Source organism: Heloderma suspectum, chromosome 3 (genome assembly GCF_057233095.1).
Source record: "Heloderma suspectum isolate Gila_16-S chromosome 3, 16-S_ref, whole genome shotgun sequence".
NCBI classification, from domain to species: Eukaryota; Metazoa; Chordata; class Lepidosauria; order Squamata; family Helodermatidae; genus Heloderma; species Heloderma suspectum.
The window spans coordinates 177,810,439-177,836,371 of NC_139460.1; the positions used below are offsets into that span (position 1 = coordinate 177,810,439).

The 25,933-nt window shown below is 44.3% G+C and overlaps 1 protein-coding gene across 6 annotated transcripts in view; it reads left to right on the forward strand.

Annotated features, from left to right (window-relative positions):
- Positions 1–25,933, forward strand: part of FGFR3 (fibroblast growth factor receptor 3) — a 69,606-nt gene that overhangs the window by 30,859 nt on the left and 12,814 nt on the right. For 2 of the 6 annotated variants that reach the window (XM_084845016.1, XM_084845015.1), the window contains exons 4-11: positions 8,839–8,895; positions 11,088–11,257; positions 12,073–12,196; positions 16,536–16,726; positions 19,690–19,834; positions 22,305–22,492; positions 23,712–23,857; positions 23,949–24,070. In XM_084845016.1, the coding sequence (XP_084701142.1) occupies positions 8,839–8,895; positions 11,088–11,257; positions 12,073–12,196; positions 16,536–16,726; positions 19,690–19,834; positions 22,305–22,492; positions 23,712–23,857; positions 23,949–24,070 (1,143 nt within the window). Of the gene's footprint in view, positions 1–8,838; positions 8,896–11,087; positions 11,258–12,072; positions 12,197–16,535; positions 16,727–18,336; positions 18,488–19,689; positions 19,835–22,304; positions 22,493–23,708; positions 23,858–23,948; positions 24,071–25,933 lie in introns of all 6 variants that reach the window. The other 4 variants (XM_084845017.1, XM_084845013.1, XM_084845012.1 and 1 more) reach the window with 4 other exon arrangements.

Sequence of the window (25,933 nt, forward strand, 5' to 3'; positions counted from 1 at the left end):
TGACTATAGTTTCTGTATATTGTGCAAAGAACTGTTGTGAATCTCGAAGATTCACAACAGTTCTCTGCTCAAAAACAATGGTTTTAATTGGAATGCTGTGTAATGCATGACAACGCCAGATGTCAAATGCAAATAAGGCACCTGGGGAAGTACAGCTTAAACTTCGCTTTGGGCAACCCCAAATCATACACCTTCATCTCCAAGACAGCGGCACAGAATCCCATCTAGCCCAAAGCTTTGGACACAAGACAATATCAAGTGAGTGGGCCCATGCTAATAATTGATAAAATATCTATAAATGAATAAGGAACTGGATGCATGCACCCTAAAGTAAGCTTTGTGCCACCCCAAATCATACACCCACATCTCCAAGAGAGCATACTCTATGAGATGTCATAGAACCGCATCATGTCATAAAGGACACTGTCTTGGAAGTGAGGGTGAATGATTTGGGGTGACCAAAAGCTGTGTTTGTTACTGGTAGGAGGAGAAAAATAGTCAGTTGGCAACTGTAATTACTCATTTCGGTAGCACTGCTTACTAGTGGGGGAAACCTAGATGTGAAAGAGAAAGTGACCCCTGGGTATTCTTTTATTATATGGAACCGCTCTTGGCCCATAATATCTTATCTGTTTGTTTTCTTTCAAGTTCATGGGACAGTGTGGAATTAGATGAGGGCGACTGTTTTGCAATCTGAAGTGCAGTATCCGATAGGTCTGAAGTTATTTGTTAAGGCTTTTCTCAGTATTGTACTTTTAAATCCAGTGTTACTGATTGTAATAACCCGAGGGCAAGATTGCAGCCTGGATCTCAACTGACACCCTACTGCAGCTTTGAATTTTGTTCCTCTCGTGTGTTGTCAAGAAGACATGGATAATCAGAGAGACCTTCCATTTTTTGCTGATCAGCTGGGCTGCAGGGAAAGGTTGCTCTTCTAGGACAACTATCCCAGTTGGGGTCACTGGGATTGGGGAGAGTCTTTAACCTCTCCTGATGCAGGAGAGACCACTGTTTCCCTGCAGCTAATAGTGGTGGGGAAACAGCAATCCTGACAGGTGTCACTGGGGGGGGGGGAAAGGCATCTCAGCAGACAGGCAGAGAGGGGAAGTTTAAACTTCCCATGCGTTTTGTGTTGAGGTGTGTGTGGTTCCCCCACCCACACTGAATGGAGCTCTTGGGGCCAAAAAGGTTTCTTAACCCTGGAGTAGAGGATTAGGACCTGAATGGTCTGAAAAACCATTGTTAACATCTTCCCCAGTAAATGTTGTTAACATCTTCCCCAGTAAATGGGGTCCTGGCCCCATCAAAGACCCACTGTGACCTTTTTGCATCGCACTTTGAGGACAAAATCGCTTGTCTCTGCAGCAAACTTGATGCTGTTGTTAGTGCAGTACCAGTCGAGGTGTCTAATGCCACTATCTGCCCGATTTTGTGGGATCAGTTCCAGTTGTTATGGCCTGATGATGTGGACAAGATGCTTGCAGTAATGCGACTGACCACGTGCCCTCTTGATCCCTGTCCCTCCTGGCTAATAAAAACTAGCCGAGGGGGTATGACTGGGTGGGTCCAGGGAGTGATAAATGCTTCCCTACGGGAAGGGGTGGTCCCTGCTGTCCTTAAGGAGGCAGTAATGAGGCCTGAAGAAGCCCACTCCTGAAGAAGCTCACTCTGGACCCAACAGTATTAGACAACTACCGCCCAGTAAAAAATACCCCTTTTCTAGGGAAGGTACTTGAGAGGGTCATGGCGGACCAACTGCAGGCACTCTTGGAGGATACTGATTATCTAGACCCATTTCAGTCTAGGTTTCGTCCTGGTTACCGGACTGAATCAGCCTTGGTCCCTCTGATGGCTAACCTTTATTGAGAGAGGGACAGAGGGAGTGCAACCCTGTTAATTCTGCTCGATCTCTCATCGGCGTTAGATGCCATTGACCATATTATCCTCCTGGATCAACTCCGTGGGATGGGTATTGGAGGCACTGTGTTACAGTGGTTTTGGTCCTACCTACGGGGCCGATTTCAGAGAGTAACATCAGGTAACTATTCATCGGCCCCTTGGCATTTGAGCTATGGGGTGCTGCAGGGCACCATCCTGTCCCCAATGTTGTTTAATATCTATATGAAGCCGCTGGGAGTGGTCATTAGGGGATTTGGAGCTAGATGCCATCAGTAGGCTGATGACACGCAGCTCTATCTCCCTGTGACATCTGAATCAGGAGAGGCTGTGCAAGTCCTGAATCAATGCCTAGACTCAGTAATGGGCTGGATGAGGGCCAGTAAACTGAAGTTGAATCCTGACAAGACGGAAGCCCTGTGGGTGAGTGGTTCCCAGGTCCGGGAGATAGGCTCATTGCCTGTTCTGGATGGGGTTGCACTCCTTCTGAAAGATCAGGTCCATAGTCTGGGGGTACTCCTTGATCCATCATTGTTGCTGGAGGCCCAAGTGGCTGCTGTGGCTCGGAGTGCCTTTAACCAGCTTCAGCTGGTTCTCCAGCTATGGCCGCTCCTGGACAGGGATAGCTTGACCATAGTGGTACAAGCATTAGTAACCTCAGGACTGGATTACTGCAATGCACTCTATGTGGGACTGCCCTTAAGGCTGGCCTGGAAGCTGGAGCTAGTGTAGAATGCAGCAGCTCAGCTGTTGTGGGGAGCTGCCCCTTTTCAGCGTGTAACTCCTCTGCTGAGGGAACTGCACTGGCTGCCTATTCACTACCAGGCCAGGTTTAAGGTTTTAGTACTAGTGTACAAATCCCTAAACAACTTGGGACCAGGATACCTGAGGGAGCGCCTCCTTCTTTACCAACCTGCCCGGTCACTGAGGTCATCAGAGGGCATGTTCCTGGTGGGTCCACATGGAGCCTTCAGTGTGGTGGCCCCCTTCCTGTGGAATTCCCTGCCTTTAGAGGTCAGGCAGGCACCAACATTGTGTTCCTTCCGGCGCTTCCTGAAGACGTTATTTCAAGAGGCCTTCCTTGCATGACCAACCGTGGTTTGTTAAATTCCATTTTATTGGGGTTTGTCTTTTAAAAAACATTTTAACTCTCCCCATGACCTGAGTTCGATCCCAGCGGAAGCTGGGTCCCAGGTAGCCGGCTGAGGTCGACTCAGCCTTCCATCCTTCCAAGGTGGGTAAAATGAGTACCCAGCTTGTTGGGGGAAAGGTCACGACTGGGGAAGGCAATGGCAAACCACCCCGCTATAGTCTGCCATGAAAACGCCAGCGCAAGCGGCGTCCCTCTAGGGGTCAGTATTGACTCGGTGCTTGCACAGGAGGAACCTTTCCTTTCCTTTCCTTTCCTTTATTCTTTTACTATGTTGTTCACCGCTCCGAAATCTTCTGATGTGGAGTGGTATATAAATATTGTAAGTAAGTAAATAAATAAATACAGCAAGCCTAAGAGTATTATTCCCCTCTCCCTAATAATGTCTAGTAATATAAAATGTGTGACCTAATTTGTCATGCTCAGTTTCCCAACCCCACAAACTGCAGCCAGTGAAGTTGGACAGGAAACCCAGAATGTGATGATGTCACATCTTACATTTTTAACTACTAGATATTATGAGGGAGAAAAGAGGAGCTGATGTAGGTTGGAAGTGTCAAGTTCCAACCTGAGAGAAAATGAAACCAATGGGGAGAGGAAGTATTTAGCATTTCTGCCTTGAGGTAACTTCAGGGAAACCACCTTGGTTTCCCTTCCCAAAAGGCCAAATGCAAAACAATCCCCTTTTTGCTCATACTGACACTTAGGGTACAATCCTAAACATATTGAAATCAGTCTCCAGTGCCCTTCTACAACACAGCAGTGACATGAGATTTTTTTCCTATGGGCTAATCACACAGCACTGTTGTAAAATTTAAATGTCCAACAAATGGCCCAGCCCCCCACCACTACCAGCAGGGTGTGTGGCAGCCTGAAAATTTTCTGATGGGGGAATGTGGCCCTCAGGCTGGAAAAAGTTTCCTGCCCCAGCCATAACCAGTCCATACGCATCTAGCAACAAGGAGCATGGGAATAATTTGCATCCAAAAAGTATTTTCCAGTCCGTTTGTTCTTCTAGGACAGTTAATTTAGATCCCAAAAAGGAATTCAACAAAGAGTTTTGTGGCACTTTAACAATGAACAAATCATGCATCTGATGAAGTGGACAGTGTCTGTGAAAGCTTATGCCAGAACAAATGTGTTAAAGACTAAGGGGTTGCTTTTGCTGCAACAGGCTAAGGGCTACCCTCTGGAAAAAGTTAATTGAAATGCCAAGTATCCAAATGACTCAGCCTCAGGGTATGTAGGAGAAGGTAAACAGAATGGGAAGATAAGCACAGTGCACTAAGCAAACACAGGTAATCAAGCTGAATAGAATGGTTACAGGGTCTTAGTTAGGCAAGAAAGACAGTATGAAGGCAGCCCATGCGAGGCACAAAAGTACCAGCTTAATGATTCATGGATGGGTGCTGAAAGTTCACTCCACGCTGGAATGAGCATGTATCTTGGACATCTTTAACAAATAAAGGGCCAGATTCATACTGGAGATGAACTGCACTCAGGATTAGCACCTTATCACTGAAGGGCAATTTTGTATTTGCCCCAACAGAGTGATTATTTGCAAGCCTGGGTTTTTAATTTGATTTGGTTATGTTTTAGTGTGGATCAGTTTTAAGCCAGTTTGAATGCTTGGCTGAAAGAGAGATAATAAATTTCTCGTTGTTCATTGCTATATGTTAAAGTGACAATATAATCTGAGGGGTGGAGTTCTTGCATCATAAAGTTGTAATTCCAGCAATTATGTATGTCTGGGGTGAATAGCAATTGCCCCTGGGCAAGTAGCTGAGTGGTACACTTATGCTACCTCCACCTGCAGCAGTCTCCTCTCCCCCTACCCCAGCCCGCTACTCCAGGTGCTTCTTTTGGCTTTTTTAAGATGGGAGAGGCAGCCAAGATGGTTCTTTTCTCCTTTTCTTGCTGGAGAAACATACATGTAGTGCTATGGTGGATATGTGTGTATGCAAACTCTCGATCACTTGCACAGAAAGAGAAAACTGAATCACAGTTGCAAAGCTGACCCAGTTGCAGCACCAACTCCCATTGCACAGAGAATCAAGTGACTTTAAGATCATGAGTGCAAAACAAAACGGAATAGGGAAAGCCACACACCTACAGAAAACCATAATCATCAACAGCAACAACAATCCATTGCAAAAGAGACAGTGAGAGAACATGCCTGCAAGTCTGTTGGAGTCACACAGAAAATAAGTCTTTTGAACCCAGCAGCAAGTTCTGAGAGCACCCAAATCCACCCCTTTGCATTTCCACCACAAAGCATCCCCCACACCACCTCTCTGCAGTAACAGTGAGAAGCAGCACAGTACAAAAATGCAGCTTATGCAGCTCTGCTCTGAAGTAAGAAGGACTAGATTACTCAAAAGTAAGCATTGGCAACAAGTTGAAATCATCCAAAATCTACCCCTTTGCATGTAGCAGCAGTAGTAATCCTTACTACTACTACTATTAGTATTATTTTTCCACCCAGCCACACAGAAGTGTACACACTGATTTGGAGCCACATTTTTTTGTCCCAGGAATAACCCATGTTGCATAGAGAAGGAAACTGAATCAAGTGACTTTAAGCTAATGAGTGCAAAACTGGGGGGGGGGGGAATCAATGCACCCCACAATCCCTCGAGTCAGAAAATCATGCACCCACGCTCCACATTCATTCCGGTGATACACGTGGGTGCACGAACCCCCCCCCCATTTACACCCCCAACTAAAGACACATCTACAAACCCCATTCACTCCCAGCTGCCCCACACAGAAGATACACATATACAAGCCTCAGCCAGCCACACCCCACAGAAGACACACACATGTAAAGGGATTGTAACTGACTAGCAGCACCCAAGAATAGAACTGTCATGTGTGGCTTACCAAGGATGCTGCTGTAGTTGCACTAGTACAAAAAGTGGGATGTGGCTGTATGTGTGCCTTTTGAAAGTTAAGATTGAATCACCATTCCCTCAACTTCCAAGTCATATTGAAATGTTAACACTTAATTAAAAACAACTCAATGGAAAACTTTTCTCTCTGTGCAGTGACAGTTATATTATGTAGTGTAATGGAAAGAAGAGAAGATGAGTCCTGAAAGTAATATATTGCTGTATATTCTATGTCTTCATTGCCATGTTCTCATCTGGAATGTTGTATTCAGTTACCGTTTCTAAAGAAATCTGAATTTAAGAACCTCATAAGAGAAGAAAAAAACATTCAGACACAGAACTGAAAAAAATATTTATAGACATTTTCATGTTACAACAAGAGACGAAAATATTGAGTCCAGGTAGCTGTACTGGGGCAATAAACATGATTTTGCTTGTATTTTCATTTGCAGTCCTGCTGAAGCATAACGTGCCCGGCTCTCGGGAACGGATTCTAAAAACGTATATGATCCTGCCAAGTAGGGCGGTGCTGATTTCTGCAGTAAAACTACTTTTGTGTGGGGTGTTGACAAGTAACCTGCTTAAAACTAGCTTGGCTTCAAAATTGGGGAAATTGAAATGATTAGACCGTGGTAATTAAAACCATTAAAGGGGTTTGCATTTGCTGGCCTTTAATTAAGAGCAGTGGCTGTTATGTAAAGTGTTTGTGGCTGGAGACAGATATCCCTCCCCACAGGATCCAGTCCATTCTGATACCTGCAGGATTTTTTTGTTTCTTGTTGTTTTGCTTTTGTTAACTTTTTTCTAGCATGTTTAGATATTTAAATATTTATGCAGCATTTATTTAAGCCAGCCCATTAGGGCTCTTATTTACATTAAGAACTCTTTCTGAATAGGGAGTGGCTTTGTGATTGGTTGGCCATTGTGGTAATAAGCATGATATAAATGTAATAAATAAAACAGGTCTTTTTACTGTGTGTGTGTGTGTGTGTGTGTGTGTGTGTTTTAAATCTCTGTTGTAATCATGCCGTGTAGTTGTGATGTGCTTTTCCTGCAGAGCTTTTGAGGGTGTTCATTCTGAAGGTACAAATTGTAAAGTGAACTTCCGAAAGGTCTTTTTTGCTATTGTCTCAGTCGGAGTAAAAATGTCATCCTGTCAGTTGCTTCACTTTTTCTTATGTGGACACCTGTAAGACTGCCATTCCATCAGGCCCTTCTTCAGGCAGATTCATGCACCTGCTCTGTTCTTATCCTCTATCTTGACCTCATGAAACATCGAAAGACTTTTAAAATAAAGGGCTTCTGACCATCCTCCCCCCATCATGGAAAATATGCCCCACCAAAAGCCTCTTCTGTGTTTTATATTTTATATGATAGTTGGTTTTGTTAGGTTTGGCTTACCTTTTAGCATAAAATTGAAGGGGTAATATCAGTTTCAACATGCTGTGGCTATTTAGATAAGGAAGTTTGGAAGTTGATGGTGAAGAGAACTGTTTTTGCATACCTTCTATACAAAACCCATGTTAAGAAGAAAATGGTGTGTCTTTATGCACATTAGAGCTATATAATAGCTACATACATTGAGAGCCGGTGTGGTGTAGTGGCTAGAGTGCTGGACTGAGAGTTGGGAGATCTGGGTTCTAGTCCCCACTCGGCCATGGAAGCTCAGTGGGTGACTTTGGGCCAGTCACAGACTCTCAGCCCAGCCTACCCCACAGGGTTATTGTTGTGAGGATAGAATGGAGAGGAGGAGAATTATGTATGCCACCTTGGGTTCCTTAAGGATGGGAAAAGGCAGGATATAAATGTGATAAATAAATAAGGAATAGGGAAACTATTGAGATAAAGACTAACCAGCTAGAAGTTGCACTTTTCATTACTTTTAAAGTACCTCATGCTGTAAAACAGCCAACACCTTTTTAATGGAATGTAGTAGATACCAATAACCATTGAAGTTGGATGGTGTACAGTAGCAAAAAATAAAATAAAAATATGGTTTAAATGCTCAAAAGCAAAGCAACACCAAACAGAGCAATTAACTTTCCTCAGCTGCCCATGTGGTAGGCAAACAAGTCCAGAAACCATTCATGAATTGGCCACCACTTTTAGAGTTTGCAAAGGATTACATAAACTCATGGAATAATATGCTCCCTATATTTTAAAGGAGGATATCTTTATTCAGACATCACTGGGGCCTAACTGGGCAGAGAGGGCATGGTAAAAGAACTACCAACAGCAGAGATGCTGTAACCTTACAGAAAAATAGAGGGAGTCAGAACAACTCCCCATCTCCCTCTTAAAGCTCAAAAACTGATCCCAGTCAATGGTTACACCTGTGCATTTCTCACTTACCACCAAACAATATGCTTCAGCATTGGCCAGTATACAGGAATGAGCCTTCACTTGCTGGGGCAGGGGCTCACAACCCCTGCTTGCAGTGGTGATGGAAGATGACCCGCTGCCTGAGATGGGAGGATGCCTGCTCCTGCTGCCCTCTGAACAAGAGAATCGGTGGGCGGCCTCTCTGGAGAGGCGAACAGGCCTGAATGCCGCACTTTGTGGGGCCCTTCCTCAAAGCGAGGCATGGTGAGGTTGCCTGTCCACTACCTGGACTACAGTTGGTCACATAATATATGTGGCTTTTCATCCCTTTTTTCTGATGATCAGTAGCCATAGTTGGAGACTCTGGACCTAGTTGATCTAGCCCTCTGAGGCAGTGTCAGTGAATGCACTGTTGTATGCAAGGTGCAGAAATAACAGCTGAATGCAGAATATTAGAACATTTGTTGAATGCAAGCCAGTCAATATATTCTGATTACGGAAAACCATTGCAAGAATGAGTTCAAAACTTTACTTCCAGAAAGTGTAATTTTTATTTTCCTGCTCCTTTTCTGTTTCAAGACTCTCCATCATCAGGTGATGATGAAGATGATGATGATGATGAATCTGAAAATGGAGGTAAATACCTTGGGTTTGGGGCACAAAGTCTAATTCTCAGCAGTGAAACTTGGTTGGAACCAATGGAGCTTGAGCTGGCGCAAATAAAAAGGACTGATGTGTATGCGTCAGTGATTTCAGCTTGTTGCTTTTAACACTTTGCTTTTATTGCTTTTATAATATCTAAAGCTGAGCCAAAACCTCTCAGTATTTCATAAACATTTTCTGTACCTCTGAGTTCTGTTGGTGTTGGGGAAAAATCCCCCCCTTTTTTGACTTATTTTGAGCACTCTTGGAACTACTCCAGGAAGAGTATGAAAGCAATGTTCTTCTCTGTGTTAAATTCTTTCTTCCACTTTTCTGAGGCCAAGCCTTAGGGAGGTCCCACATTGGCATTGCTGAAGCCTTGTTCTTCCATGATCAGCGGGAAGCGCAGTTATAATTGTGGCTCCACACTGCACTTAATACAGTGCAATAGCATAGTTGTCATCCTGTAATGCAGGGCTGGGGATGTTGTTGGACGGCACCTCCCATCCGCAATAGCCAGCACAGCCAATGGTGAGGGCTGGTGGGAGTTGCAGTCCAACAACTTCTGGGGGGCTATGTGTTTCCCATCCCTGCTGTAACGCTTGTCCCCATGAGACAAAAGTTCAGCCTTACAGCAAGAGAACGTACATCCATTCAGTGCAATGGAGTTTACTTCCTAAAAAGTGTACTAGGGCTGCTGCCTTAAAAAACAAAAATAAAAAATAGCCCCTTAGTTGCATAAGTGAAGGCGAAAACAAAGCAACCTTGTTTTCCCATCCCTGAAAGGGCAGAAACAATAGGGCAGGCTGGGCCCTTCCCATGCAAATGTTCTGGCCATAGGTCCTTGAATTAGGCTGAACAAAGACTTGCAGGTGGCTATTTGGAGCCAGCTATTTTGGAGGGTGGGGGGTGGCAGTTCCTGGCTGAACAAGGGGCTTCTTGCTAACTCCACCAAGCCCAGATGGAAAATTCACACCAAGCCATGCAAAGGGTTCCCAACCACCAGTCTCTACCTAATCAGCTAATCACCCCCTGCTGTGTCTTTCTGCCCTCTGCAGCCATGGCAAATGCACATTCAGGTACGCCCTCTCCACAAGAAAAGAGAAAGTAAGTAGGCAGAAGTCATGAGCCTTTTAAAGAAACAGCATTTCTGAAGAGCGTCCTTAATGCTTTTCCTGATCACTGTTGGATAGTGCAAGCCCGGGGGGAGGATAGGCTCTTCTTGTAACACTAAATATTTGTAACAGCATCAAGAACAGCTGTCTACTTGCGGAAAATTATGGAAAACTACCTTACACAAACATTGGTATTTCAAACTTAACTGTGTTCAAAGGTAGCATGAACATTTTAAAAAGACATTTTTAATAATTTAAGAATGTAAACATAAAAGCCCAGTTGGGTTTCCCATATATGGACAATGGTTACTTGGTGCGATTCAGAGGGAGTGCTTTGCAAGCATCAGGCATGATGAATTAGCACACTGATTATTAACATAACTTTGCTGGTCTCCATGCTAATTGTTGCCAATCTAGATGAGCATCAGTGTATACATGGCACAGCGATGATAGCTCTGAACCAGCTACCCATGCACCTTCTTGCAGAGTAGGAAGTACCTCTTCTTTGAGGTAATATCAGTGCATATATGGCACAGTGATGATAGCTCTGAACCAGCTACCCACGCACCTTCTTGCAGAGTAGGAAGTACAGTCTTCTTTGAGGTAATTCCTTTGTTGACATTCTGGTCGCTGGAGGACCTCTTTGGAACACCCTTAGACACAAAAGCTTTTAGTGCTTGTTGTTGATTGCCCACTGGGTTATCTCTTCTGTTCTGACATCTTTGTGTTTTCCGTGGTTCTTAGCCGCTGAGCTCAGCTTCATGCTGAAAATGGAGGTAGGGCAGGAGCAATCAGACAGTCTGATGCCAACCTGGAGTAACCATTCTATCTAATTTCCCTGAGGTTACTTTGGAGTCATATCAGTTCTGTTAAGAATTGGGTCTCATTCACGGTCTCTGCTAAGAATCGCATGCAACTAACTTGTTTTACCTGTGGAAATCATTTGATCTGATAATGGTTTTGCTGAAACTCACCTTCGCTGTTCAGCTGAAATTCCACATGTTGGATCACATCTCACGCTTGCTCGCTGACATGGTGTATTTCTAAAATTGCTCTGTTTCATTTCTACAGTTGCTCCTTACTGGACCCGTCGTGAGAGAATGGAAAGGAAGCTTCTGGCTGTGCCTGCTGCAAACACCGTTCGCTTTCGCTGCCCAGCTGCTGGCAATCCCTCTCCTTCCATACACTGGCTGAAAAATGGGAAAGAATTTAAAGGAGAGCACCGTATTGGGGGCATCAAAGTAAGGCATCAGTGGGATAATCTTTGGTCTGCTCATTAATCTCCAGCTTTGTTAATCTCCAAGACTGGCACATCTGAGCTTTTGCTCACTGAACTGTCTTGAAGTGATAATTGGGTATGTGATCCACTATTTTCATGTGACTTTCCCTTCCAGTTTATACCTTTTAAAATTCAAACTGATATACTGACTATCTACTTGGGCATTATTTTTTAAATGAAAAACGTGATTTGAATGACTTCATAAATGACATACAATTATTATATTGTTGATGTATGTTGATGTACAAGAGCAATAGAATAAATAAGCATATTTTTTCAATAAAGTTGGTAAATTCTTATATATATTAACAAGTTGCTTCCCTTTCCCAAATTTCTACTGATCATTGTGACAATTTCTAATGCGTATCAAAAACATACCAAGTTTACTGTTGCATGGCATATCCCAGCATAAATCCAGCTAAATTCTAGTATTTATTTGCATCCAGGTGGTTGTAATTTTCAAGAAAGCATGCCTGCCACTTCAAAAAGACATAGCATGCTTCCCGCAGAATGCTGTTGGCTTTTCATTAGTATATTTGCCATGATTCATATTTTTGTGATGTAAATTGATTAACCATTCCTCAAGGAGTAAAATGTTTGTTTGCCCCATGTAATACAAGGTAGTAGAGAATCTTGCTGGAGCTTTTAAGCAGCAAATTTCAGAAAATATTAATATTAAATAAAGTTTTTCAAAGGCCTAGTGAAGAGTAGTCTGTCAGTGGTTTATGGCTTTAGGAGGAAAACACGGGGTTCCCAACTCTTTATTTCCCTCTGCAGCTACGGCATCAGCAGTGGAGCCTTGTCATGGAGAGTGTGGTTCCATCAGACAGAGGCAACTACACCTGTGTTGTACGGAACAAGTATGGGGTAATTTGGCATACTTACCAGCTCGATGTTCTTGGTAAGTGTCCTTTCAGCCTGATTGTAGTATTCATAAGGTGGCTTGCTGGTGTGAGGTAGGGCTGATTCAGATCCTTCCACTGGACCTTTATTCTAGGGACGGGGGAGAAATTTGTTCAGTTTGTATTTTAATGCGGATGTACCTAATGTTGCACTTTCAAACCAATATAGAAACCAAAACTTCACTGTTCTCCTTCAGCATTGATACGTCTCCGAATTTTGCAGGGCAGGTTTCCAATTAAAAAAAAAACATACAAAAATTTGAATATTAGAGAAAAATGCTCATAAAATATGTGTCTTAGTGGAAATAACATTACCAACCCATCTGCAAATATTTGAATCTAACCAGCATATCATAAAGTTCCCTTTTGAAAAACCCACAGCATCTTTACCCAGTGTCAGGATTGATTCTGAGCGCAGGGGGATAGTTAGGAGCTCAGATTCAGAAGAGGAGCAGCCAGAACTGGGGGAGGTGTTTTCACAGGCCAGTTCAGATATGGTTAGGCGTGCTTCTCAGATTACCAGCTCCCAGATGGCCGGGCATGAAACCTCATCCTCACCCCCCTCTGTGAGAAACAGCGAGCAGGAGGAGGAGGAGCTTGCGGTCTGTGACCTAGGGGATGCCAGGCGGAGACGCAGAGCTAAGAGGAAAACATCAGGGGCGGAGCTTAGATGTTCAAATTGGTTAGCAATGCATGAGAGGCTGCGCAGGGGAGCAGCAGGCAAGGGGCGGAACATCCCTCTCTAAGTTCGCCTAGTCAGACAGCCGCCCTTTCAAACTGGGGGAACTCTCGTTTATTCCCATTTGAATCCCCTGGAGGCATTCCTTTGTAGCCAGAGAGTCTTTTGAGTATTTGCATCTGTAATGAACCTGAGAATAATGAATTAAAGGCGGGAGACTGAAGCGTCTCTGTGTGTTGTGAGTGCTGGAGGAAAGGCAGGGGGGCAAGGGAACCCTGACACCCAAGCTCTTCAGGTTTACCATGTAAGTATTATGTGTGGTACCTGGAATGAACTTGGCTTTTTAATGGGATAGGGTATGTATAATATACACACATACACGCACACACACACACACACACACACATGTGTGTGTGTGAATGAATGAATGAATGAATGAATGAATGAATGAATGAAAACTTCTGGATCTACAGACTCAGAACTCTTAGTCCATATGGCAGTAACCTGGAGGAAAGTTCATAAGCTTTCAACCACTCTCATCTTGGCTTTTCTTTTCTTAGGAGTTTTCGTCTTCCAGCTTTCCAAACTGTGACTGTTGGTATTCATGGTTCTAGTCCCCACTCAGCCATGGAAGCTCACTGGGTGACTTTGGGCCAGTCACAGACTCTCAGCCCAACCCACCTCACAGGGTTGTTGTTGTGAAGATAAAATGGAGAGGAGGAGGATAATGTAAGCCGCCTTGGGTTCCTTGCAAGAGGAAAAAAGGCGGGGTATAAATGCAATAAATAAATAAAATCACAGCTACTGATGAGGGTGGAAGCGAAAATGATTAGCACTACATACATTTTGTAATTCTTCTGTTGTTAATCTTCCTTATACATTTACCTTAAGACTGACTGCATCCAGACCCTCCTTGTTGCTTTGCTGTTGTGCTGCTTTTCATCTCTCTCTCTCTCTCTCTGTGCGCGCGCACACACACACACACACACACACGAACGTACCCAGTTTCTCACAGGTTGGAATAGCCCTTAGTTCGATAAAGTGAAGCCTGCAAGCAAACTTACTGAGCTGTGAGAGTTGGATGCATTGTGCCCACCCGGTCTGAGTGAAGCCATGTCCACTGGAACCCCTAGGCATGGCCTCTGCCATGGTGTACCCCATAGCCCCTTGAGGGAGGGGTCTGTCCACTCCATTCCCCTTAAGGGGGGCTGCCCCATGGCAAGGGAGATGGAGGGCTACTATTCTCCCCTGACTTCAAACTGTATTGACTGCGAAGTAGGGGTGGACGAAAGTCCCTTACCTTTCCTCGAAGGACGTTCGCGGTGGGGGGGAGGCGCTTCGCTGGTCCCCCTGCGAAGTTCCGTCCGGGGGGGGAGGCTTCCCGCCTCGGCCCGGCCAAAATTCAGGCCGGGGGGGAGGCTTCCCGCCTCACCCCGTCCGGGGGGAGGCTTCCCGCCTCGCCCGGACACGAACGCGAAAGTTTTTTTTTTAAAAAAAAAGACGCCCCCTGATAGGCTACGTGACGATTCACGTAGCCTATCATGGCTAGATCTGCAAAGTCAGCCGTGATAGGCTACGTCAATCGTCACGTAGCCTATCACGGGTGACTTTAAAAAAAAAAAGCGCGTACGCGAATGGCGGCCCCCATAGGGAGCCGCCATTCGCATTCCTTATTTAGTCGCTGTAGTCTACGTAAATGTTTACGTAGACTACAGCGACCAAATAAGGAACGGGAATGGCGGCTCCCTATGGGGGCCGCCATTATCCGTACGCGCTTTTTTTTTTTTTAAGTCACCCGTGATAGGCTACATGACGATTGACGTAGCCTATCACGGCTGACTTTGCAAATCTAGCCGTGATAGGCTACGTGAATCGTCACGTAGCCTATCAGGGGGCGTTTTTTTTTTTTCTTTCATTGCAATGGCGGCGGCGGCAGCCGGTGGAAAGACCGGCTGCCACTCCCGCCCCGCTCGAACACCCGCCGAACCGCCGGCCGGACCAGCCACCGGGAGGGACATTTGGCAAAGGTAAGTCCCGTCCCGGGGGGGGGGGTCGGAGGATTTCTCCCCGAAACTTGTTCGGGGGGCCGAACACGTTGGCGCTCGGCCCCCCCGAAGTTTCGGGGAGAAATTCTCCGCCAACCCTACTGCGAAGCTATGTGCTGGTTAGGGCAGTCTGCCCCTAGTGGCTGAAGGCTTCAACTACATGGAAACATTTAATTACATTAATTAATGCATTTTAAAAACAGCCCTGAGATGCACACCCCTAGGGTCCCTTTAGTATGCATGCCAAGTTTCAGGTGTCTAGTTTTCATTGTTTTGGCACTATGGCACTGGCGAATAGATGGACAGGCAGAAGTACATCCCATTTATGTGTGTATAAGAGAGAGAGAGAGAGAGAATCCCTTCTTGTTATGAATATAGAGAACAGCCTGAATGAGTATGGGCAATGCCTGGTCAGATCCCAAAAGCAGATTGGAGGGTGGTGGTTCTATACCAAATACAGTTAGTTTCTTACCCTTCCCCACTGGTGGCTGTATCATAATTCTTGCTCCTGTAGCCAACTGCTGTAATCCCCAATACATATATATTTGCTTTCATACATCCCCTTGCCAAAAAATAAAATCCACCTTCCAGATTTTCCAATATCTTGACTAGGAGGCAGGGGATAAATAAGCCAATACTAACACACTTTCCCTATTTTACAATGTATTCCATATCTAATATGCAGCCAGTGCAGTTCACACAGTACAGGCACAATATTCACCCAATAAGGCATCCCAATTACCATCTGGGCCTCAGCATTCTGCACCAGCTGCAGCTTCCATACCAGATGCAGGGGCACCCAAAAAATAGTAGCCCAATCGAGAGGTTACCAGCATATGAGTCGTAGTAGACAAGGTATCCTTGTCCAGGAAAGAGTGCAGTTGGTATACCAACCAAAGCTGGTATTAGGTGCTCCTTGCCTCAGAGGTTACTTGAGACTCCATAGATAATGATGGATCTAGGAGCACCCACAGACTGTGTACCTGTTTCTTCAGAGAGAGTGCAACCACATCCAGGGCAGGTAAACTCTCCACATCCCAGGTCTGAGAACCACTCACCTGCAAGGTCTCTGGCTTCTTAGGATTCTGTTTCAGGTTATTAGACCTTATTTAGCCCACCAGTGCATCCAGACCTGGTTCAGCACGAGCATGGCCTCCCCTGACTCAGACATAACAGTGACATAGAGTCGAGTGTCATCAGCATGCTGGTGCCCCAAATCTCCTAATGCCCACTCCCACTGGCTTCATATAGATGCTAGATAACATCGGTGACAAAATAGTATCCTGTGCCGACAGCATAACTGCCAGCTTGCCAACACAGAGTCACCCAATACTATACTCTGTTACCGGCCCTGCAAGTATGAGTGGAACCACCATAGAACGGTGCCTCCAACACCCAGCATGCAAAGATGATCCAGGAGGATATCATGGTCAATGGTATCAAAAACCGCTGAGAGATGGGAGTAAGAGCAACAAGGTCGCATTCCAAGTCCCTCTCCTGAAGAAGGGCGATGAAGGCTGGTTCTGCACCAGTTAGTATGCTGAGAAAACTCTGTGTAAAGCACCTTCCTAATTAATTACCAGAGAAGAATAAACTCTCCCTTCTCTTATACAGAAAGATCACCCCACCGTCCGATCCTCCAGGCAGGACTGCCTGCTAACCAGACTGTAGTAGTTGGGAGTGATGTCAGATTCTACTGTAAAGTGTACAGTGATGCCCAGCCTCACATCCAGTGGCTGAAACATGTGGAAGTCAATGGAAGCAAATATGGACCAGATGGGACTCCCTATGTCACTGTCCTAAAGGTTTGTACATAGCTATACATCTCAGCTAAATCTCTTACACACTAGAACTGGGACCGTTGTACTGTTGAGGCACTACTTGACAGCTATGGATATTTCTGAAGCTTCTTGATATGGGCATTATTGACACTAAAGGTGTGTACCTTAAAACCAGGCAATATCTACAGGAAGTCATATTATATAACATTCCACCTGCCTAGTTGGCAGATATATTTGAAGAGAGGCGTGCTGGGAAATCTGATCTCTAGTCCTACCTAACCTGTGATGAGCTGGTGCTTGCATAGTGGCTAAGACACAGAGCTACAAACTGGGAAATCCCCAGTTTGAATGTCACCTTTGCCATGAACTCACTAGGCAACCTTAGGCAAGTCAACCCCTCACGCTGCAGTTTCCTTCAGCTACAATATGTGGGCTTATAGTGCTCACTTGCTTTACGGGGTTGTTGTAAGGATTCTTGCAGTGCCCCTTAAGCAAGTATCCAGAGGGTGAGGCAACAGTCTGCCAGCACCAGACTAAGACCACCAAAAAGACTGGGAGATGGTGCTCCCAAAAATATGCAGGAGCTGGTTTAATTTTTACAAGTATTCATGGCTCCATCCGCATACAGTTGGGAACTTGCCTCAGCTTTCTTTGATGTTTGTGTCCAGCTGTTATCAAACTGTGGTTCTGACATGTTGCTGGGACATCCTAGCACACATCATCCTCTTGCACTAAGTATGACAAAATCTAAATACCTCATGACCTTTATGCAAGCCCAACACCAGCACCTGGGCAGATTAGTTAGCAGCCTGGCCTTGGCTATATGGGAGTGGACAAATGGGGCCAAGCCCCAGGCATGTCCCCAGTGAATCCCAGGAAATTGCTGAATCTTCAAGACACAGACCAAAGCCATAGACCCCTGGAATGATTCATTTTAAGTCTTCTCTGTAGTCTGTGTGACACAACCAAGCTCCTGACCAAATTGGTTGATGCAAACTGGGAAGGAAGGAAACATGTAGGTCAGCCTGCCCCAACCTGGTGCTCTCCAGATGTTTTGGACGACAACTCCCAGGATTACTGACCATTGGACATGCTGGCTGGTTGTGATGGGGGCTGAAATCCAAAACAATGGGGGGGTAGGTTGGGAAAGCCTGGTTTAGATGATGAGTCATATTAGAATGAAGATTACCCTTCAGAGCTTTCTAGGAAGGCCTGCTTGCCCACCATAAGTCTGATCCCCCAACTAAACTTGAAAGGAGGTTTCGGTAGCAACACTTGCTGTCTGATCAGGTGCAAGTAACTTCAGAAAAATGCAACAATTTGAAGAGGAGTCAGGGTCCCAATTTTAAAACGCACGAGAACCTTCAAATTAACTAAGGACAGCTTTTCAAACAATCTGTACCAGAGGCTGCTTTTTTAAAAAGAGATGAGAAAAGGATGGGACGCGCAATTCTTCAGTAAAATCCTTTTGCTCATACTGTTACGGTTTTTGCTCGATCAGTCTAGAATGAAGTAACCTCTGAATTTTTTACAAATGGCAAGGTGTAGTAACAGATAATCAGTGCTGTCTGTCTAAATGTGATGGAGAGACGTTGTTTGGTTTACTGAAGTTCAGGTTTCTGTCTATTCTGCAGTCTTGGATCAGTAAAAACGCTGAAGCCGATGCTAACCTAAATCTGTTCAATGTGACAGAACAAGATGAAGGCGAATATCTATGTAGAGCCAACAATTTCGTAGGCAGAGCCGAACAATCATTTTGGCTCCATATTCACAAATCAAAACCAGGTAAACCCTTGACTCTGTCCCAGAGGCTTAGCAACTGCAAGAATGAGCAGTAACACTTCAAGGTGCTAGTCATTAAAATTAATATTCATTTTGTATTCTGTTCTGTTGACTGATACTGTATGTCTTGATGTTACTACTTTTATTTCTTTTACTACTTTTAGATTAATTAAATGCTTTAAAAATCAGTTGCAATGAAAAATTCCCACATTGATGACTGTCAGTTAAATTTCGCTCACTCCATCCCTTTCCCCTTTTGGTTGCATGATACTGACCTGACCCTTCATAATTACTTCTTTTCAATTTTCCCATTTCGTTATTCATTGGATACACTCTTCATATCTGGGAAAGAGGAGAAATCTTTTACTCAGTCACAAAAGTCAAACCTCCTGGAGTCTCTTTCCCAGTTTCCATCAAGGATGTTTCAATAATTTTTAAATTTTCTTTTATTATCTTTATATCCTGCCTTTGTTCCTCCATAAGGAACCCAAGGTGGCATACATAATCCTCTTCCTCTCCATTTTATCCTCACAACAAAAGCCCTGTGAGGAAGGTTGGGCTGAGAGTCTGTGACTGGCCCGAAGTCACCCACTGAGCTTCCATGGCTGAGTGGGGACTAGAACCCTGATCTCCCACCTCCCAGTCCAGCACTCTAGCCACTACACCGCACTGGTTCTCAGTAACTGGCAAGTAAATACACTGAAGTGGCATAAGTTAACAGCAAGTTGCTGGATTCAAAGTGGCACTTCAGAAAAAATTTAGTTCCTGATGCATTTTAGACTTTAAAAAATTAAACCCTCTTTTTTTGCTGCGTTTAACTCACCACTTACATCAGCTGCACTTTAATCCTTGCTGCTTGTCTTCTCTTCCCTTGGCTTATTCTCCTTTCTTTTCTTCCCCCACCCCCCAACTATCTCCACCCCTGCTGTACTAACCAAGAGACAGTCATATTGTGGAGGCAATTTTTCATTCTGATGCTTTTGCTTGCATGCGTCATTAGTGGGACAGAGTAAGAGCCTGGTGAAGGGAGCTCTGCTTTTTACATGTTGTGGTAGGGAATTAGGATAAGCCACTGGCACGTCAAAAATTGCAATCTGCTATGGAAATTTGCCTGAATGCCTGTGTTGCCTTCTCTGGGAATTTGGCTTATCCTGTGTGTTTTTCCCCTTCCTACTCTATCTCTGTGTGTTTTTCCCCCTCTTTAGACAGCAGGTGTTAACAAAACGGATAAGGAGCTAGAAATTTTGTACTTGCACAATGTTACTTTTGAGGACGCTGGGGAATATACTTGTCTTGCTGGGAACTCTATTGGGTTTACACATCATACTGCTTGGCTGACAGTATTACCAGGTACTTCTGCTCTGTCACTTTTTCCTTTCCCTTTCAAAGGGGCCTTGGCACCCACTTCCGAAATGCCAAATTCTTGAGCAGTAGGTGAATGTTAATTTCCAGCCAGTGTGTGTTCAGGCAAAGGTGATTGTATTCATGCATCAAAAGTGCATTTCATGGTTTCTGAGATATACGACTTAATATCCAAAGATTTGATCCAACTGTGCCCCAGTGCTAGCACTAATAACATAGAGCTAGCAAAAAGCAATGCTGTCACAATGTAACTAGTGCTTGCCAGGACAATGCAGGAAAGCAGCAATTTGCTGCTGAAATTTGATGGCAGATTGCCACTTTATATCATTGCCCTAGCAAGCAAATTTTGGCAGCGCTGTCAAAATTTGGCAGGAGGTCGCCGCTTTTCCCATTGTCCTAGGAAGCGCTGGTTACGTTGTGCAAGCACTGGCTTATGCTAGTGCTACATCATTAATGCTAGCGCTGTGGCACAATTGGATACTTGTCCAAGTGGCAGTAAATAATTTGTTTCTCGCTCTAGAACCGGGTCCACAATCAAGTGGGTGGGTGTAATGCCAAAACAATTTCAAAATGGCAGCCACTTAACTATTAAGATGTAATACAATTTTTTATGTGGTAGGAGGTGTGCCAGAGTAGGCATGCTCTGAGGTGTTAGTCTCAAACCACGTACTGCTTGAACATTTGGCATTTCTAAACCTTGATTGAATGAACGGGGTGGCTTTTTATGTCATTGAACTCAGTTAAAAGTGCTTCTTTGGCTGGATTGTGCCCATACTCCATTTTGGAAAACATCAAGGCCTTGGATGTGAAGCCGTAGCATGGCTTTTACTTTTGACACCCAGTTCTCCATAGGCTGTGCCTGCTGGAGCCCGTTTGTGGCGGAGCAAAACACTTCTTCCTGACCCCACCTAGCACCAAGTCCTCTAATGCCCCAGGGTTGGGTGTGAATGTTGATGCTCTATGCAAATGAATGGCATCACGGCAACTATTGGGAATGTGTGATCTGTGAATTCATTCTCTCTTAAATAATCTCATCTGTTCCACCTCTGTAGAATCTCTTGGGCGCCATTTCATTCCAGCAGCAATAAATGGTTTCTCAAGCATAGCTGTAGCACGTAAGGCAGTTCAGTTTCAAAAATCCAATTTTGCATTTCAGTATTTTTCTTTTAATACCTGTGTTTCAATTGGCATCACCATAAACTTCAGCTGAATCTGAATACACTTCTTAACGCTGCATTTTATTTCAGTAGTTAGTAGTTCTTCAATACACTTGGTGGAAAGTGGCTGCTAAGCTCCTAGAAGATCATACTTGTTATCTCTTAAGTTAAAAAACATTCTTTAGCCACCTTTTCTAGAAAATCTTACTAGGTTTTACAGATAGTGGTGATGATGACCTCATAGAATCCGGCTCATTATATTGCTCTTTTGTTACTGAGTAATAACAACATCTGTATAGTAATATGAACTCAGTCCCACATAGGGAAGAGCAGTATCCCAGGGGCACAATCCTGCATTTCTGTTTAAGCAAGCTCGAATATTCCTATGCCCAAAGTGTTCGGGAGTTTTAAGTGTATAAGTAGTAGAGGCTTTTTCTCGTGTGTGTGGTTTATATACAGTCTGTATATAATAGGCCCAGCTGCGTATGTTGCAGGCAGAGTACAACAATCTGGTATTTTGTGGAAAACGTAAGAATTCTGTTCATTGGCGACTGGAGTTAGGCAAAGCACCAGACAAGGCCAAATGAAAATTTCATTACATGATCAGCCCCAGCATTGTATGTAAGTCTTAGGAAATGTGGGAACACATGAAGAAGTATTAGATGCTGTTCTGTGAGCAGGAATCAGCAATGATCACTAAAAATAAGACAATAAAAATGAAAGAAACTTTACATTATGTGTGATTATATATTCAGTGTCATTTTTATTATAAATGACATAACTTACAGGTACTTACAACTGAACCAAATACTAATGCAAGACTTATAGTGCTTTTATAATCCACAATCTAGTTGGAATTCTTCAGATTTACAATCTGGTTTATTTTAACATTAGTTATGTGTTACAACACGACAAACCTGAATGACACTTAGATTGACAAAGTACATTATTTTAACACAACACCTTTGACTTTGTCACTTAGTCTTGCAAGAAACACTTCACAAACGCTTGCCCATTCCAGTGGATTGTTGTGCAGCAGTGGATCAAAATGGTGATTCTTTTGGGATGTCACAGATATGCTGTGGAACACCAGATGTTTGCACTTTGCCTCTGAGATATGCATTATTTCACACATTGCCGACTATGCAATGCTTATGCAATGTGTGGAGAAAAGATATCTAGTACTTTGCCAAGTGTTTTGGGGTGTCGTATAGATTTCGTAGGAATTACCTGAATTTAAACTAGTCTGATACTACTGTCACCCAGTCCAACTCCTAACATATGACTCTCTCACTCCTCAGCAGAAAAGCGAGTTGCCGTGGATGACTCCAACTCTCTTTATACGGGCATCCTCAGCTTTGGGACTGGCTTTGTTCTTTTCATATTGGTGGCAGTGGTGGTGGTGATTTATAGAATTAAAAGACCACCCAAAAAACCTATGAACACCACCACTGTCCAGAAAGTTTCCAAGTTCCCACTCAAGAGACAGGTAACAGAAAGTAGATACAAGATTACTATTCCCCCTATATCCCTACCTTCCCTTTGTTGTCTTCTTTCTAGATCAGAAACTTGTCCTAATTATTTATGTCTATAGAAGTGCTAAGCAAGATATTTGGGCACTGTGTGCAGAAGATGGATTTGTCTTTTTTAGTCTTTGCTTTCCTGGAAAAAAAAATTGTGTAAAGTATGACCTTAAAATCTTCTGGTGGATTAAAATGTTCTAGTTTATAGATCCTGCTTTTCTTTATCTGATTCTTCTAAGACCTGACATTTACAAAGTGTCAAAAAGTCCTGCTGACTGTTGGAAAACAGACTTCTGAGAGGTCATGGCATGGTTTTATACTGGTAAGGCATAAGGAGAAGAGATGAGTGGACATGATCCTGCTCCTACTGATGTAACTTGAATGCCATGTTAAGACTTCTTTCTCCTGGAAGAAAGGGTTAGCATGGGGGCAACAGATTGATGCTGTTGTGCAACAAACCCAGTTTCTTGGCCTGACTCCACATGATGGGGATTCTCATGTGTAGTAGCAGAATGATGTGTAGCAGCACAAGGAGATCCAGTGGCCACGTATCAGTGGCACAAGGCTCACCTGGTGAAGGAGATGAAAGGTCTTAAAATGCTCATGTGCTGCTGCTTCTCTGTTGGGGTCTACTCATTGCATTAGTTTAGTCCAAAGTGGTGACCTCTTTAACAGTGAAGTGAGTCTTAGGAAAGCTGAGCTGGGGGGTCTTCCTGTGCAATGTAATTATTTGCATTATTTCAGGAGCAGCGGTGGGTGGAGGGGGGACTGGCCTTGATGGGAAGTAGTGGAAACTCCCTCATCAGAGGTAAACCCTGCAGGAGCAGACATAGGTTCTGGTAGGCTTTGAGCAGAATTAGCAGGCACATTGTTTTTGGTTCAGAACCTTCAGTTAGCTAAGACAGGTTACAGTGAAAGATAAATTTTGCATTTTCCTCTCAGCTGGCTAAATAGCAGCACTGACTTTGAGAGCTGTGCTGATTTAAACTAAAAGATGACCTAGAGACTTGCACCGTAAGAGAACAAGAATCATGTATCTAGTTTCTGTAATGCTGCTTACTGAATGAAACGAAGATTCAGTTCCAAATCTTCAACTCATGCCCTTTAGACAGTTCCTTGGTGTGACTTTGTGTGCTTGTTAGGGAAGCTGTTGGCAATAACACCTCATTTGCTCTATTCAAGCAGGTGTCTTTGGAGTCTAACTCTTCCATGAATTCCAATACTCCACTGGTCAGGATCACCCGCCTTTCCTCCAGTGATGGACCAATGCTGGCAAATGTCTCAGAGCTTGAGCTGCCTGCTGATCCCAAGTGGGAATTGGCAAGGTCTCGGTGAGTAAAATATGCTGCGGATGTAGTTTCGAACTGGTTCGCCTGTTAGTTCTTCACGTGCTAATGTCTTTGCTTGTGTCTGTCATTTCAGCCTGACTCTAGGAAAACCGTTGGGTGAAGGCTGTTTTGGTCAAGTAGTGATGGCAGAAGCGATGGGGATCAATAAAGAAAAACCAAACAAGCCTATCACTGTAGCTGTCAAGATGTTGAAAGGTACTGAGAATACAGAATGGCAGAAGATGGGCTCCCATATGCCTTGGCTGTCAGTAGTTATTATTTCAGTCCTGCACTGGTTCCCTCTGCATTGGCTTCTCCCAGGTTTCCTCTCTTTGGCCTTCCTCCTGCTGTGCTGTCTCTCAGGCTTTCTGGGTCCTGCTTAGCTTATCCATCCCTTTACTAAGCTGTCCCAGTTCTTTATATTCCTAGGCCAGGTTACTGGGGTATGCACTGTATTTCACTGTTGACATTTCCACCAGTTTGACCTCTCAAATGTTCTTCAAATTATGTATTTGTTTTTAAATTGCTGAATAGAAAGAGAGGAGACAGTAAGGAGGGGGGGCCGAGGGAACAAGTTCAAGCATGTTGTTTGCAAATGCCACTACAGGAGTGATAAGAGAAGGTAGTTCTCCCACCCCTACCCCCACCCCCACCCCCAATCCTTGAAGCAGAAAGTACCATTTATAGGGGCACTTCCTGCTGTGAGGGCTTTGAATTCTTGTAATTGTTTAAGACTAACAATAGCCCTACCTGCTCTGATAATTTTGCTTCTCCATGTGAATTGCTCCCCTTCCCCTTCCTGAACGTGTGGTTAGACTAGTAATCAGTGCTGTGGTTTAGAATGCCAATCACTTGCAGACTGTGAGATCAGGAAGCATCCTTTGTTACACCAACTTAGAGTTCCTGGCTTGGATAGGAGACACATCATGGGGAGGGGAGGGAACTGCTAATTATATGTACAGCCAGTAACCATGCAGAGCAACAGAGTAGCAAGCAGATCATGTGGAACGCTCTAGAAGTATGTGCTCCAAAGTATGCATAGTCAGGCTACTAGACCACAAGAGTGTTGTTGTTGTTCAGTCGTGTCCGACTCTTCGTGACCCCATGGACCATAGCACGCCAGGCCTTCCTGCCCTGCGTTCTCTCCTGGAGCATGCTCAAGTCCATATTCATTGCATCAGTGATGCTATCTAGCCATCTCATCCTCTGCCATCCCCTTCTCCTTTTGCCTTCAGTCTTTCCCAGCATCAGGGTCTTTTCCAGAGAGTTTTCTCTTCGCATTAGGTGGCCAAAATATTTGAGCTTCAGCTTCAGTATCTGTCCTTCCAATGAGCACTCAGGGTTGATTTCCTTTAGGATTGACTGATTTGACCTCCTTGCAGTCCAGGGGACTCGTAAGAGTCTTCTCCAGCACCACAGTTCGAAAGCATCAATTCTTCGGCACTCAGCCTTCCTTATAATCCAGCTCCCACAGCCATAAGTTACTACTGGGAAAACCATAGCTTTGATTAGACGGGCCTTTGTCGGCAAGGTGATGTCTCTGCTTCTTACTATGCTGTCTAGGTTTGCCATAGCTTTCCTCCCAAGGAGCAAGCATCTTTTAATTTCATGGCTACAGTCACCGTCTGCGGTGATCTTGGAGCCCAAGAAAATAAAATCTGTCACTGCTTCCATTTCTTCCCCTTCCATATGCCAGGAAGTGATGGGGCCAGATGCCATGATCTTCTTTTTTTTAAAGTTGAGTTTCAAACCAGCTTTTGCACTCTCCTCTTTCACCCTCAACAAGAGGCTCTTTAGATCCTCTTCGCTTTCTGCCATTAGGGTGGTATCATCGGCATATCTGAGGTTGTTGATAATTCTCCCGGCAATCTTAAGTCCGACCTGTGATTCATCCAACCTGGCGTTTCTCATGATGTACTCTGCATATAAGTTAAATAAGCAGGGCGACAATATGCAGCCTTGTCGTACTCCTTTCCCAATTTGGAACCAATCGGTTGTTCCATGTCTGGTTCTTACTGTTGCTTCTTGACCCTCGTACAGGTTTCTCAGGAGACAGGTAAGGTGGTCTGGTACCCCCAT